The sequence below is a fragment of the Podarcis bocagei genome (assembly GCF_964188305.1).
Source record: "Podarcis bocagei genome assembly, chromosome: 17".
NCBI classification, from domain to species: Eukaryota; Metazoa; Chordata; class Lepidosauria; order Squamata; family Lacertidae; genus Podarcis; species Podarcis bocagei.
Window position 1 is genome coordinate 15,098,232 of NC_138143.1, and position 14,404 is coordinate 15,112,635.

Consider the following 14,404-nt stretch of genomic DNA (forward strand, 5'->3'; position numbering starts at 1 on the left):
TATTTTCCTAGATTTTTAGAAACAGAGAGATACACAGAAACTGTGTGGATTAAATTGGTTGCTTTGGGCCATTGCTTGGGTCCCCCAAGGGACACAGGTGGCGCTGTGGGTTATACCACAGAGCCTAGAACTTGCCAATCAGAAGGTCGGTGGTTCGAATCCCCGCGATGGGGTGAGCTCCTGTTGCTCGGTCCCTGCTCCTGCCAACCTAGCAGTTCGAAAGCACATCAAAGTACAAGTAGATAAATAGGTACCACTCTGGTGGGAAGGTAAACGGTGTTTCTGTGCGCTGCTCTGGTTCGCCAGAAACAGCTTAGTCATGCTGGCCACATGACCTGGAAGCTGTACGCCGGCTCCTTCGGCCAATAAAGTGAGATGAGCGCTGCAACCCCAGAGTCAGCCACGACTGGACCTAATGGTCAGGGGTCCCTTTACCTTTACCTTGGGTCCCCCAACCAGATCGCGGCCTGATCTAAGGCAGGTTGCAAGAGCAACTTTATCACCATACGTGTATATATGGTAAGAAGCCTAAGAAATTGGTCTGCATATTCCTGTTTGGAATAAAGGTGGGTCCCAGGTCTGATAAAGCTGAAGGCCACAGCTTTAGGCTGCACCGAGAGAAGGGGGCACAGTTCTGTCGGAAGAGCAAAAAATGTGAGCAAACTGGTTTTTCAAGGTTCCTGCTATTTACCTGAGGCAACAGAGATAAAGCAAGCAAAGGGAAACAAAGTCAACTACCTAGTAAATCCAAGCAACATAGAACTCTTGAAAAAAGAGGTGGGTGCTCTCGCCTTCCAAACACAGCCGCCCTTAGAGATTTGAGTGGTTATCTTTTATGTGGACAATCAAGTTTAGACATTGCCTGTCTGTCTATTTCCTACTGGGAGAGAGGACAAGATCATTTCAGAAGCCCCAGAGTTCGTGGGTCATTTAATGGCAGCTGAAATGGACAGAATATGTAGCATCTGCAAGTTTGACGTGTAAAATTAGAGATCAGAAAGAGACTGATTTTAAAGGAGATTGGAAAATGTTTGTAGGGGACGTAAAAACTCAATGTAAATATGTTAAAACACAAATAGGATTTGAGTAAGAACAGCACTGGGGGTGAACTTTTTGTTTTTCTTTTGTGATAAGGTGAAGGTATAGAATAATATGCAGTGTGAATTGAATTTTTGAGGGAATCAGGGAGGGAGGGGAAGTCGTAGGTGGAATGACTAATTGTCAAATTTGAAATGTTGTAGAATTGTTTATTTGTTAAATTTTTTTGAAAAAAATTAATGTAAGGAGTTTTCAGATGGCTAACTGCGCAGTCTCACTCAGACGTAAGTCTTATTGAACCCAGTGGGGCTTACCCCCATGCAGGTTGGGTTGGGGTTGTGTGATTTAGCTTGCAAACAAAGCAGAAATACAAAAGAGCAACACTGGGTCTCTGTGAAGTCCCAATAAACACTGGCTGTGGCGATAGAGTCCAGTAACATCTCGAAGGCACCACAACAATGGCTCCCCTTGTTCTTTGGCTTCTTATCTTCCTCACATTTTGGGGATCAGGATTGGTGAAATGACACCTTTGAACTTCCACCAACTGAGCTATCTCAGCAGTCAAGTTGCTGCTTAAAAGGAGGCTTCTTATAAATCTCTGAAAGTCACAAAATATGCACTCTTGATGGATTCTCTTGAAAACATAGTAAAGGTAAAGGGACCCCTGACCGTTAGTGACCGACTCTGGGGTTGCGTCGCTCATCTCACTTTATTGGCCGAGGGAGCCAGTGTACAGCTTCTGGGTCATGTGGCCAGCATGACTAAGCCACTTCTGGCGAACCAGAGCAGCGCACAGAAACGCCGTTTACCTTCCTGCTGCAGCGGTACCTATTTATCTACTTGCACTTTGACGTGCTTTCGTACTGCTAGGTTGGCAGGAGCAGGAACCGAGCAATGGGAGCTCACCCCGTCACAGGATTCCAACCACTGACCTTCTGATCAGCAAGTCCTAGGCTCTGTGGTTTAACCCACAGCACCACCCGCGTCCCCTTGAAAACATAGACCCAAATAAACAGAAGTATGGTTCTATGTTTTCAAGAGAATCCATCAAGAGTGCATATTTTGTGACTTTCAGAGATTTGTAAGATTTCTGTTTATTTGGTTTTGCAGAGAGTGCATATTTCATGTATTTCATACCGTTCAATGTTCTGTATAGATTATATAAAGAGCTCATATTGACATCGCATTGTTGTACTTGGTCATTGTGTTGCCTTGGATATTACTGATAATTGTTTGCAACACAGCGGTTTAATTGTTTGGTTACTAAAAGGAGACTCAGCTATTCAGCATCTTCAGCAGTGAAAAATCAGAACGTGGCTCACCCTCTTTTCACCTGCTTTTTATTCTAGATATACTTACTGTATGCTGGCAATAACAGGAACATACTTTCGAGAATTGACATGGCTCCATTATACACTATGGATTCCTTTGTATCCTCTGTCGGTTTTGGCTGAAGGTAACGGCAGAGGGAGGGAATGTGAAGAAGCCTGCCTGATTTCTAAGGCTACCACCCTAGGCATACTTGCTCAGGAGTAATGCCCATTGAATCCAAAGGGGCTTACTTTTGAGTAGAGGTGGAGGAAAAAATCAATTCAACACACATTTAAAGCAGACCCTTTGTGTTATGTACTGAGTTGAATAGGATCCAAAATGCAGCAGTCTGATTGGTCCTAGAACAATAGGATCCAAAATGCAGCAGTCTGATTGGTCCTAGAACAATAGGATTCAGAATGCAGCAGTCTGATTGGTCCTAGAACAATGCAGCAGTATGATTGATCTGCAGGAGCCACCCAATCCGGCCCCAGATGGAAGTGAATCCACAATCTGATTGGCCTACAGGAGAATTCCGGAATTAGCCAATCACGTGCAGCCCATTCTGTAAATAATGTATATAAAGCAGATACTTTGAGGCGACTTTCATTCCTCCTCACCACTATGAGCTGAATAAAGAGCATGAAATCCATACTCGACTGAGTATATTTCACTTTGCAATGCTGCACATGCAAGATGCAAATTGCAACAGAGCTATCCTCCAAAATTTGCTCTCATCCTTTGTGATGCAGTCTCCAAACCAATGTTCACAAGCCCCAATTGGGATGAGCAATGGCTGGGGAAAATGGGAGCAGCAATTTGGCAATATCTGAAAAGACACAGTCTGCTGCAAGGAGACGGAACACCATCAATCCTTCATTCAGAATAGTTAATTGTGTACTAAACATTAAAAGATCTTGACAGAATTGTGATTATTCAGAACCTGCAAATGAGTTCAAGTCTTTGCATTGATTCTGCATGCAGGCCAAAAATGGTTCCCAGTCTTTCTTGAAGGATTTTTTTGTCCTCATTTCGACATCTCTCTGTTAATTAGCAAAAGTTATATAATTTATAAGTTAAAATATAAAAAAGGAGGGGGGAAAGGCAATATGCAGGCATAATATTATGGTGAAATAAACCAGAGAAGGAAGGTTGAAGGAAGTCTGGGAGAATAGGGAAATTTTGAAATTGTGAATAATAATAATTGTTATGATGTAATATTGGGGGAAATGGAAAATGGAATAAAAAAATTATATAAAAAAATCTTGGCAGAATTTCAAATATCCAAATTCTCCACAGAGCACATCTGTGACAAACATGAAACCCTGCACACCATGGACTGTGGGCCATTCTTTGCCTACCAACTATCACCAACTTTCCTCCAACTTTCCAATGGGTTTTAAAAGACTTTAAAAATCTGCTCTCTCCCACTTACAACCTCCAGCATCCTGAAACCCTGGAGATCAAAAAAGCTGCAGACCAAAGATCTGACTCAGTAGATTTGCTATGCTCCTAGTTCAGGGAGCCTGGGCTGAATGGATGCTTTGATTTATTGTGCTGTCGTAGCTGCAGATTAAGGCTCTATCGAGAGGTCCAGAGGGTGGCAACACGAGAGCAGGGCCTTCTCTGCAGTGGCTCCCTGACTGTTGAATGCTCTCCCCAGGGAAGTTTGCCTGGCGCCTTCATTGCACACCTTCAGGTGCCAGGCAAAAACATTCCTCTTTTAACCAGGCCTTTGGTTGACCTGATCAACATCCCGTACCCTTTTAAAATGTGGCTCTTTTGGGGAGGGTGTATTATTGGGTTATTGTTATTGTTTTTATTTTATATACTGTGATCCTTTTAATGTGACCCGCCCTTAGACCTCCGGGTATAGGGCAGTATATAAATTTAATAATAATAATGATAATAATAATTTATTATTCATTTCAAGCACTAAATCTTTCTGGTGACTACATTACACTCCATCCAAATTACAGAGTATCTGCCCTGCTAAAAATTGACTTTTATATGCCGTGAAAACCTGCCTGTCCATTGTGCTTGACATGGAGCAGATAATTATAGATGGTCTTACGTTGCATTAAGTTATCCATTATAGCTTTTTATCATAAAGGAAGGCCTAAGACCTTTCATTTTGCTATTTTGGAGATTTTTCACTTGTTGTTGTTGTTGTTTAGTCGTTTAGTCATGTCCGACTCTTCGTGACCCCATGGACCAGAGCACGCCAGGCACTTCTGTCCTCCACTGCCTCCCGCAGTTTGATCAAACTCATGCTGGTAGCTTCAAGAACACCATCCAACCATCTCATTCTCTGTCGTCCCCTTCTCCTTGTGCCCTCCATCTTTCCCAACATCAGGGTCTTTTCAAGGGAGTCTTCTCTTCTCATGAGGTGGCCAAAGTATTGGAGCCTCAGCTTCACGATCTGTCCTTCCAGTGAGCGCTCAGGGCTGATTTCCTTCAGAATGGAGAGGTTTGATCTTCTTGCAGTCCATGGGACTCTCAAGAGTCTCCTCCAGCACCATAATTCAAAAGCATCAATTCTTCAGCGATCAGCCTTCTTTATGGTCCAGCTCTCACTTCCATACATCACTACTGGGAAAACCATGGCTTTTACTATACGGACCTTTGTTGGCAAGGTGATGTCTCTGCTTTTTAAGATGTTGTCTAGGTTTGCCATCACCTTTCTCCCAAGGATCAGGCGTCTTTTAATTTCGTGACTGCTGTCACCATCTGCACTGATCATGGAGCCCAAGAAGGTAAAATCTCTCACTGCCTCCATTTCTTCCCCTTCTATTTGCCAGGAGGTGATGGGCCCAGTGGCCATGATCTTCGTTTTTTTGATGTTGAGCTTCAGACCATATTTTGCGCTCTCCTCTTTCACCCTCATTAAAAGGTTCTTTAATTCCTCTTCACTTTCTGCCATCAAGGTTGTGTCATCTGCATATCTGAGGTTGTTGATATTTCTTCCGGCAATCTTAATTCCGGCTTGGTATTCATCCAGCCCAGCCTTTCGCATGATGAATTCTGCATATAAGTTAAATAAGCAGGGAGACAATATACAGCCTTGCCGTACTCCTTTCCCAATTTGGAACCAATCACTTGTTCCATATCCAGTTCTAACTGTAGCTTCTTGTCCCACATAGAGATTTCTCAGGAGACAGATGAGGTGATCAGACACTCCCATTTCTTTAAGAACTTGCCAGTGGCATAGCGTGGGGGGTGCCAGGGGTGCCGACCGCACCGGGCGCAACATCTGGGGGGGCGCGAGTCCAGAGGGAAGGGACAAGTTCCTTCCTCCGCCGGGCTCCCCGCCGCCGCCGCCAGCCTTGCGCCCTAGCGCGCGCACCCCCCGCCGTCGCTGTGGCTGCGCTCCGCTCACTGCTCGCAGGAGGAGCAGCCGCTGCAGCAGCGCCGACGCCGCCACCGACGCCTGGCCAGGCACGGGCAGCCTCTGCACCCTGCCGCCGCCGCCATCCCCTCGGCCCAGCCACAGGCGGCGGCTGCTTCTGCCTCCATCCTCCTCCGGGCAAGCAGCGTTGTTTGCGCGGCAGCGCCAGCGGCAACTCGCAGGTTAGGGGTTGGGGGGCGCAAATTACTTGCCTTGCCCCGGGTTAGGGGGCGCAAATTACTTGCGTTGCCCCGGGTGCTGACAACTCACGCTACGCCGCTGGAACTTGCCATAGTTTGCTGTGGTCAACACAGTCAAAGGCTTTTGCATAGTCAATGAAGCAGAAGTAGATGTCTTTCTGGAACTCTCTAGCTTTCTCCATAATCCAGCGCATGTTTGCAATTTGGTCTCTGGTTCCTCTGCCTCTTCTAAATCCAGCTTGCACTTCTGGGAGTTCTCGGTCCACATACTGCTTGAGCCTTCCTTGTAGAATTTTAAGCATAACCTTGCTAGCGTGCGAAATGAGTGCAATTGTGCGGTAGTTGGAGCATTCTTTGGCACTGCCTTTCTTTGGGATTGGGATGTAGACTGATCTTCTCCAATCCTCTGGCCACTGCTGAGTTTTCCAAACTTGCTGGCATATTGAGTGTAGCACCTTAACAGCATCATCTTTTAAAATTTTAAACAGTTCAGCTGGAATACCATCACTTCCACTGGCCTTGTTATTTGCAGTGCTTTCTAAGGCCCATTTGACTTCACTCTCCAGGATGTCTGGCTCAAGGTCAGCAACCACACTACCTGGGGTGTACGAGACATCCATATCTTTCTGGTATAATTCCTCTGTGTATTCTTGCCACCTCTTATTGATGTCTTCTGCTTCAGTTAGGTCTTTACCACTTTTGTCCTTTATTATGGTAATCTTTGTACGAAAAGTTCCTTTCATATTTCCGATTTTCTTGAACAGATCTCTGGTTCTTCCCATTCTGTTGCTTTCCTCTATTTCTTTGCATTGCTCGTTTAAGAAGGCCTTCTTGTCTCTCCTTGCTATTCTTTGGAAATCTGCATTCAATTTCTTGTATCTTTCATTATCTCCCTCGCATTTTGCTTGCCTTCTCTCCCCCGCTATTTGTAAGGCCTCGTTGGACAGCCACTTTGCTTTCTTGCATTTCTTTTTCATTGGGATGGTTTTAGTTGCTGCCTCCTGTATAATGTTGCGAGCCTCCACCCATAGTTCTTCAGGCACTCTGTCCAGCAAATCTAAATCCTTAAACCTGTTCCTCACTTCCACTGTGTATTCATAAGGGGTTTGGTTTAGATTGTATCTTACCTGTCCAGTGGTTTTTCCTACTTTCTTCAGTTTAAGCTTGAATTTTGCTATAAGAAGCTGATGATCTGAGCCACAGTCAGCTCCAGGTCTTGTTTTTGCTGACTGTATAGAGCTTCTCCATCTTTGGCTGCAGAGAATATAATCAATCTGATTTCGATGTTGCCCATCTGGGGATGTCCATGTGTAGAGTCGTCTCTTGTGTTGTTGGAAAAGCGTGTTTGTGATGACCAGCTTGTTCTCTTGGCAGAACTCTATTAGCCTTTGCCCTGCTTCGTTTTGATCTCCAAGGCCAAACTTGCCAGTTGTTCCTTTTATCTCTTGATTCCCTACTTTAGCATTCCAATCCCCTATAATGAGCAGAACATCCTTCTTTGGTGTCACTTCTATAAGGTCTTGTAATTCTTCATAGAATTGGTCAATTTCAGTTTCTTCAGCACCAGTAGTTGGTGCATAAACTTGAATTACTGTGATGTTAAAAGGTCTGCCTTGGATTCGTATCGAGATCATTCTATCATTTTTGAGACTGCATCCCAGTACAGCTTTCGCCACTCTTTTGTTGACTATGAGGGCCACTCCATTTCTTTTACGGGTTTCTTGCCCACAGTAGTAGATATGATAGTCATCCGAACTGAATTCGCCCATTCCTGTCCATTTTAGCTCACTGATGCCCAGGATGTCAATATTTATTCTCGCCATCTCATTTTTGACCACATCCAACTTACCCAGGTTCATGGTTCTTACATTCCAGGTTCCTATGCAATATTTTTCTTTACAGCATTGGACTTTCCTTTCGCTTCCATGCATATCCGCAACTGAGCGTCCTTTCGGCTTTGGCCCAGCCGCTTCATCAGCTCTGGATCTACTTGTACTTGTCCTCCGCTCTTCCCCAGTAGCATGTTGGACACCTTCCGACCTGAGGGGCTCATCTTCCAGCGTCATAACTTTTATATGCCTGTTGTCTTTGTCCATGGAGTTTTCTTGGCAGGGATACTGGAGTGGCTTGCCGGTTCCTACTCCAGGTGGATCACGTTTGGTCAAAACTCTCCACTATGACCTGTTCATCTTGGGTGCCCTGCTCGGCATAGTTCATAGCTTCTCTGAGTTCTTCAAGCCCCTTCGCCACGGCAAGGCAGTGATCCATGAAGGGGGATTTTTCACTTACAAGCCACTAAATCATTTTTTTATCTATTTCCCCTCCCCCTCTCCAGAGTTTGCCATATATGAATCGCTACCTCACTTTGAAACCTACGGCACTTACTCAACCCAGCTGCCCTTACCATTCGATATACCCGTCTACTTTCCCTATGTACTAAAAATATACATGGCGATGTTGTTTGGAGGTAAGTTTTTAGTTTCTTGGCAAACACACAAAAAAACTGAGTTTGGCAAGCCTCGGGTATTGTAGCCCAAGTCTCTCAGTAGGGACTGAATTAGGAGCTGTTTGTATATATCCCTCTTTTATTTCTTGAGCCAACTTTGCTGCTGAGAGCAGCCCGCTTTTCTTGTTTGGGAGTGGACCTGAGGGAAGACTGCATCCCTCAGGTCCACTCCCCCTAGCTATGCCCCCCCACACCACCTGATTGGTCAATTCAAACCGCATGGTTGGCAGTGCCCGTGATGCTCTGCGACGGCCGGGAGGGAGTGGCGACGGCCGCAGGACAATGGCGAGGCTCCATGGGGCGAAAGAAGCAAGTGCCGCTCAAAAGAACCAAAAGAATACAGTGGTACCTCGGGTTACATACGCTTCAGGTTACATACGCTTCAGGTTACATACACTTCAGGTTACATACTCTGCTAACCCAGAAATAGTGCTTCAGGTTAAGAACTTTGCTTCAGGATGAGAACAGAAATTGTGCTCTGGCAGTGTGGCAGCAGCAGGAGGCCCCATTAGCTAAAGTGGTGCTTCAGGTTAAGAACAGTTTCAGGTTAAGTACGGACCTCCAGAACTAATCAAGTACTTAACCTGAGGTACCACTGTACAGTCTTCCACAAGTGAAGAACTGGGGCTACATAATGTCACAACCATATCTGGGCATCTCTTATTATTATTACAGTGGTACAGTGGTATCTCTGGTTGCGAACGGGATCCGTTCCGGAGGCCCATTCGCAACCTGAACAGAACGCAACCCGCGTATGTGCGTGTGCGGGTTGCGATTCACAGCTTCTGTGCATGATGTCATTTTGCGCATCTGTGCATGCGTGAGCGGCGAAACCCAGAAGTAACCCGTTCCCTTACTTCCGGGTCGCCGCGGGACGCAACCTGAAAACGCTCAACCTGAAGCAAACGTTAGCATGAGGTATGACTGTACCTTGGTCTCCAAACAGCTTAGTTGTCAAACAAATCGGCTCCTGAACGCCGCCAAACCCGGAAGTGTTACGGTTTGCAAACGTTTTTGGGAAGCCGGATGTCCGGCGTGGCTTCCGATTGAGTGCAGGAAGCTCCTGCAGTCAATTGGAAGCCGTGCCTTGGTTTTCGAATGGTTTTAGGAGTTGAACGGACTCCCGGAATGGATTAAGTTCGAGAACCAAGGTACCACTGCATTACTATTATTTATTAAATGTATTAAGTTTGTATACCACCCTATGCCCGCAGGTCTCAGGGATGTTCACAATATAACTACAACTCTAGCAAATGTTTTGAGGGAGAAAGGGCTTGGAAGATCCCTAGACTAGGACTAGCCGCCTGAGAAACAGTTTCTATCCAAATGCGATTTTGGTTTTAAATGCAGTGTAAGGTAGTCTCTGCTGGGACGCGGGTGGCACTGTGGGTTAAACCACAAGGCCTAAGACTTGCCAATCAGAAGGTCAGCAGTTCGAATCCCCGCAACGAGGTGAGCTCCTGTTGCTTGGTCCCTGCTCCTGCCAACCTAGCAGTTCAAAAGCACATCAAAGTGCAAGTAGATAAATAGGTACCGCTCTGGCGGGAAGGTAAACGGTGTTTCCGTGCACTGCTCTGGTTCCCCAGAAGCAGCTTAGTCATGCTGGCCACATGACCCAGAAGCTGTACGCCGGCTCCCTCGGCCAATAAAGCGAGATGAGCGCCACAACCCCAGAGTCGTCCGCAACTGGACCTAACGGTCAGGGGTCCCTTTACCTTTTAAGGTAGTCTCTATGGGAGTATACTGAATTCAATTATGGGGTATCAGAGTTTTTAGGGGGTTAACCAGGCTGGAGTAGCTGGGATAGCAGGCTTGTTGGCTTTTGAATGTCTGATGCAGATTTCTTCAATTTTGTTGTTCTGTATGGGAAAATGACAATAAAGATTATTGTATCATAGAGGGACCTGAATGGGCTTCATAAGAACAAGATGCCATTGCATTCTCCATATTGGTTTCTACCTTCTTGCACTCAGAGCCTGTTCTGGTTTGAATTTAGGTGCGTACCTCATTGTCCGATGCCTCTACATGGAACGGAAGGCTCAACTGGGAAGCTGGACCATCAAGGCCAAAAGAAGCTAGCTTACCTTTTCCTTAAGGAGTGAAGACGAGACAGTACCATGAGACAGTAATTTGGATAACTTTGGTTTAAAGACGGCAACAAACGCTCTCGATACCTAGATCCCATGACACACATGGCGTGAGAAGTGTTTGTGTGAGCAGCAGAACCCTAAATCTGGTGCAGAATTGTGATTTTTAAAGCACATTTTGGGACTGGGATTGTGGGGGAAATGGAGCCACAGAACACTCAGCTGCGATAGAGCGGATTCTGAGGGTTTGCCCTCAAGGTGGGGACCTTAAAAGGGGCCCAGAGCAAAAATCACCAGTAGCCCAGCCACTGCGCAGGGATGCTGTGTTCTGAAGCCTGGCCCAGTAGCAGGGAGGAGGACACTAAGCCTAGCCTTCTCTGCCCAACACACTAGTTATTGATGTACACAAATATTTCTACGCCCTCCCCCAAATGGAGAAACATTGCATAATATGAGTCGCCGATTTGTGAAGATAAGAGCCAGACTTGGATTACCATCCTAGTGGAAACTGCCTCAAAGCCAACACAGGCAAAATATATTGGTGCAAATGTTTAAGATTTGGAATGTTTGTCTTAACTTTTACCACATAATTGGAATTTCTGGTTAAATCATTCATGAACCTCTAGCCACTGGAAACATATTTTTTGTTTAAATGTAAAAAAAGGATATCTTTGTCTCTTTCGACACATTTATGTAATGAAACCTAGAAGTTTAAAGATTTGTAATTATATATATGCAAAATGGAGCAGCGAGTATATCTAAAACCAAGAGAATACAGTGGTGCCTCGCAAGACGAAAAGAATCCGTTCTGTGATTCTCTTCGTCTAGCGGTTTTTTTGTCTTGCGAAGCAAGCCCATTGACGGATTAGCGGATTAGCGCTATTAGCGGCTTTTAGCGGCTTATCGGATCAGCTGCTAAGCGGCTTAGCGGCTTAGAAAAAGGGGGGGGGAGGGAAAAAAACCCGCAGGAACTTGCAAGACATTTTCGTCTTGCGAAGCAAGCCCATAGGAGATTCGTTTTGCGAAACACCTCCAAAACGGAAAACTCTTTCATCTAGCGAGTTTTCCGTCTTGCGAGGCATTCGTCTTGCGGGGCACCACTGTATTGATGTTCCATAGTGCTGTATGGATGGAGTGTCACTTGTGCAAGAGGACTTCTGCTTCCACTGTGAGAATGTCCAATTCATCTTCTCCCCCTGTGTGGTCCCAAAATCTGTTCCAGAGGGCCCTACAACCTCCTGGAGCAGTTTTTAAGGGGGGGGGGAGAGAAGGGTAGTACTTTTGTTGGAGATGTATAAGTCTGTTGTAGAAGTGGAACAGTAACATTAGATACAAACCATGTGATATTACAGGGGAAATTCAGACTTTGCATTTCACCTATAATACCGCATGGCTTGTATCTAATGCCTGCTGTTCCACTTGCACAACAAACTCTCACTAGTCCATAAAATTTCTGCTTTTCCCCTCTGAACCCCTTAAAAACTGCTCCAGGGGGTGCAAAGTGGTGTAAAAGTCAAAGGTAAAGATTGGGAAAAGGGCAAAAGATAATACTTGAGCTGATTAAACACTGTTAATCCTACAGTCCATGGGAGCCTCATAAATAAAATCAGGCTGGAGAAAATGTAAACTTCTCCACATCTTCCATTCTGCTGTGTGCCTGGCAGGCCTCTAGATTTAGTGGTCCATTCTCTTTTGATACTCTCTTTTCCCATATGTTCAGATACCCCCCCAACCAAAACCCCCAATGTGTCTCCCTTATCAGTCTCTCCATCCACAGCAGGTGCTGTAACCTTCCAGCAGTTTGACTTCAGCCCTAAAGGCACACTCCATTGTCTCCTAAACAGAAGGGTGCCAACCAACACATGCTATAATCCATACACAGGCATATATTGTAGCACCTCGGCTTACGTTACCCTCGGGTAACGTAAACTTTGGGTTGCGAAAGCGGCAAACCCAGAAATGTTTTGCCCTGCGCGCATGCGCAGAAGCGCTCTACCATGCTGTGCGCAGAAACGGTCCCTCCGATTGCGAAAACCTCGGGATCCGACCGGAGCTCTGGAACGGATCCCGTCCGCAAATGGAGGTACCACTGTATGAGCCTGGATCCAACGTGCTACTTTAAGAGTGCCCAAAGGCTTTACTCATTACCCTTCAACAGCAGAACCCCAATGAGTCCCATTTTCCAGCTGTTTCACAGCGGATGGGGTCTACCATTTGAATAATACATACAAAGTCTTGAGTAAATGAGTGCACAGAACTAGTTATTTTCCTTGGATTCAAACTCTTTGCATTTATTAAATACCCTATAGCATATTTTCTGACATGGATTCCAAACAGGCAAGATTTCCAGGCAACTTTTTAAAGTTCTATCACAAAGCTGTAGACATTTTCATCCAATACATCACGATACCGGGTTGCACGGTCTACTCTTTCTGTAACGGAAACCATCTCTCTGGAACAGACAATTCTCGCCCAAATGTATCACGAAGCTTTTGTTGCACTGTCAAAACTTTCTATCCGGATACAATCTTTCTGGAACGGAAAGCACGCAACACATCTTAGTGTAACCACAAAACACCTCTTGGGCACCTCGTGTCTCAACAACAGCTCCACATGCAAAGACGACATCAGGAGGCTACCAGCCATAAGCCTTTGTCCATACTGCCTTCTTCCTGAACTCTGGGAGAGACCGCAGAGCCAGCAGAGATGCTGAAAAAATAAGGAACATTCACAGCAATTAGTCAACCCCGCAATTGCTCCTCCACAATTATGTTTTTAAGGATATGCTGGTGTGTGTGTGAAATGAAATGAAAAAAAGGCGAAGATATTTGAAAACTTTGACCTGTTCGATTTGACCTGTTCGATTGGTTGTCCATACGCCAACTGTGGGGCCTATAATTTCTTGAGAAAACCATGACTTTGTTTTTCTTGTACTTCACTGCCAGCTCTTCTCTCTGGCAATAGCCTGAAAATGCTCTGATCAGTCTTCTTAGGCCTACTTTTGTTAGGGACACCTGCATATACATCTGCATATAGTAGAACGGAGATGGGTTTTGTGGCCAGTTTAGGGGCATGATACTCTGGGGTTGTTAGACACTGGACATTGTCATTTATGTATACGTTGAACAGTGCTGGGGTGTGTTTGTGTGTATGTGTGAAAACATCCCCCCAAACTATTTCATTCAGACTCTCTGTGCAATTTGTTAAACAGATCAATGTGCAGCAGCGGCAAGGTTGAACGCTGACAAGAAGGAGGAAAACGTAAAAGCGTTCAATTGCCAGTGCTAAAACCTAAGCATCTACATACTTCTTTACATAAGACCCAAATCAAGGTACTGTGGGTATTGGAACTAAGGGCTAGACTAGACTACATCCAACTTGCCACTGAAACTGAAGCCAAGATTTCCTTTTAAGACAGTTTCCTTTCTAACCTAAGCTGATGGATGAATCAATACATATGGGAGAAAGGGATGTGAGTTGCTATTTAAGTGAAGCATGCAATTACATCCCAAATACTGATCACTAAACAAAGCACATTTATAAAAGTCAACAGCGTAACCCTCCTTCTGAAACGTAATGTTGATATTTATCCAATTTGAAAAGCTGTAAATGCAACAAATGCAACAATACCTTTCAAAAGATTCCTAGAAGACTGGGATAGTACTTCGTCTGAGCTCTCCATCAGGTTAAATAGCCAGTCAATGAACTAGGAAGAAATCAAAAGTTAAAACGCTAGTATGATTTACTTACTGCCATACCTTAAATCAGCATTGGCGAGTAAGTTCAGGTTGAAAAAAAATTACTACTGTTAAGCTTACACCTGCTCTGATCGGAAGCCCAAACTATACAATTCACGCAAAGACGTGTAATGGTA

General features: G+C 45.1%; 2 protein-coding genes across 3 annotated transcripts in view; one reads left to right on the plus strand and one right to left on the minus strand.

Annotated features, from left to right (window-relative positions):
- The window catches only part of HACD4 (3-hydroxyacyl-CoA dehydratase 4), a 29,737-nt gene extending 18,477 nt beyond the window's left edge, over positions 1-11,260 (plus strand). Inside the window, exons 5-7 of the mRNA XM_081177036.1 lie at positions 2,388-2,494; positions 8,273-8,404; positions 10,440-11,260. Coding sequence (XP_081033162.1) covers positions 2,388-2,494; positions 8,273-8,404; positions 10,440-10,522 — 322 coding nt within the window. The 3' untranslated portion in view covers positions 10,523-11,260. The remainder of the gene's footprint in view (positions 1-2,387; positions 2,495-8,272; positions 8,405-10,439) is intronic.
- Positions 11,261-12,791: 1,531 nt separating this feature from the next.
- The window catches only part of FOCAD (focadhesin), a 142,374-nt gene continuing 140,761 nt past the window's right edge, over positions 12,792-14,404 (minus strand). For both annotated transcript variants that reach the window (XM_081176061.1, XM_081176062.1), the window contains exons 43-44: positions 14,161-14,236; positions 12,792-13,239 (exon numbers count right to left, since the gene is read on the minus strand). In XM_081176061.1, the coding sequence (XP_081032187.1) occupies positions 13,166-13,239; positions 14,161-14,236 (150 nt within the window). In that variant the 3' untranslated portion in view covers positions 12,792-13,165. The remainder of the gene's footprint in view (positions 13,240-14,160; positions 14,237-14,404) is intronic.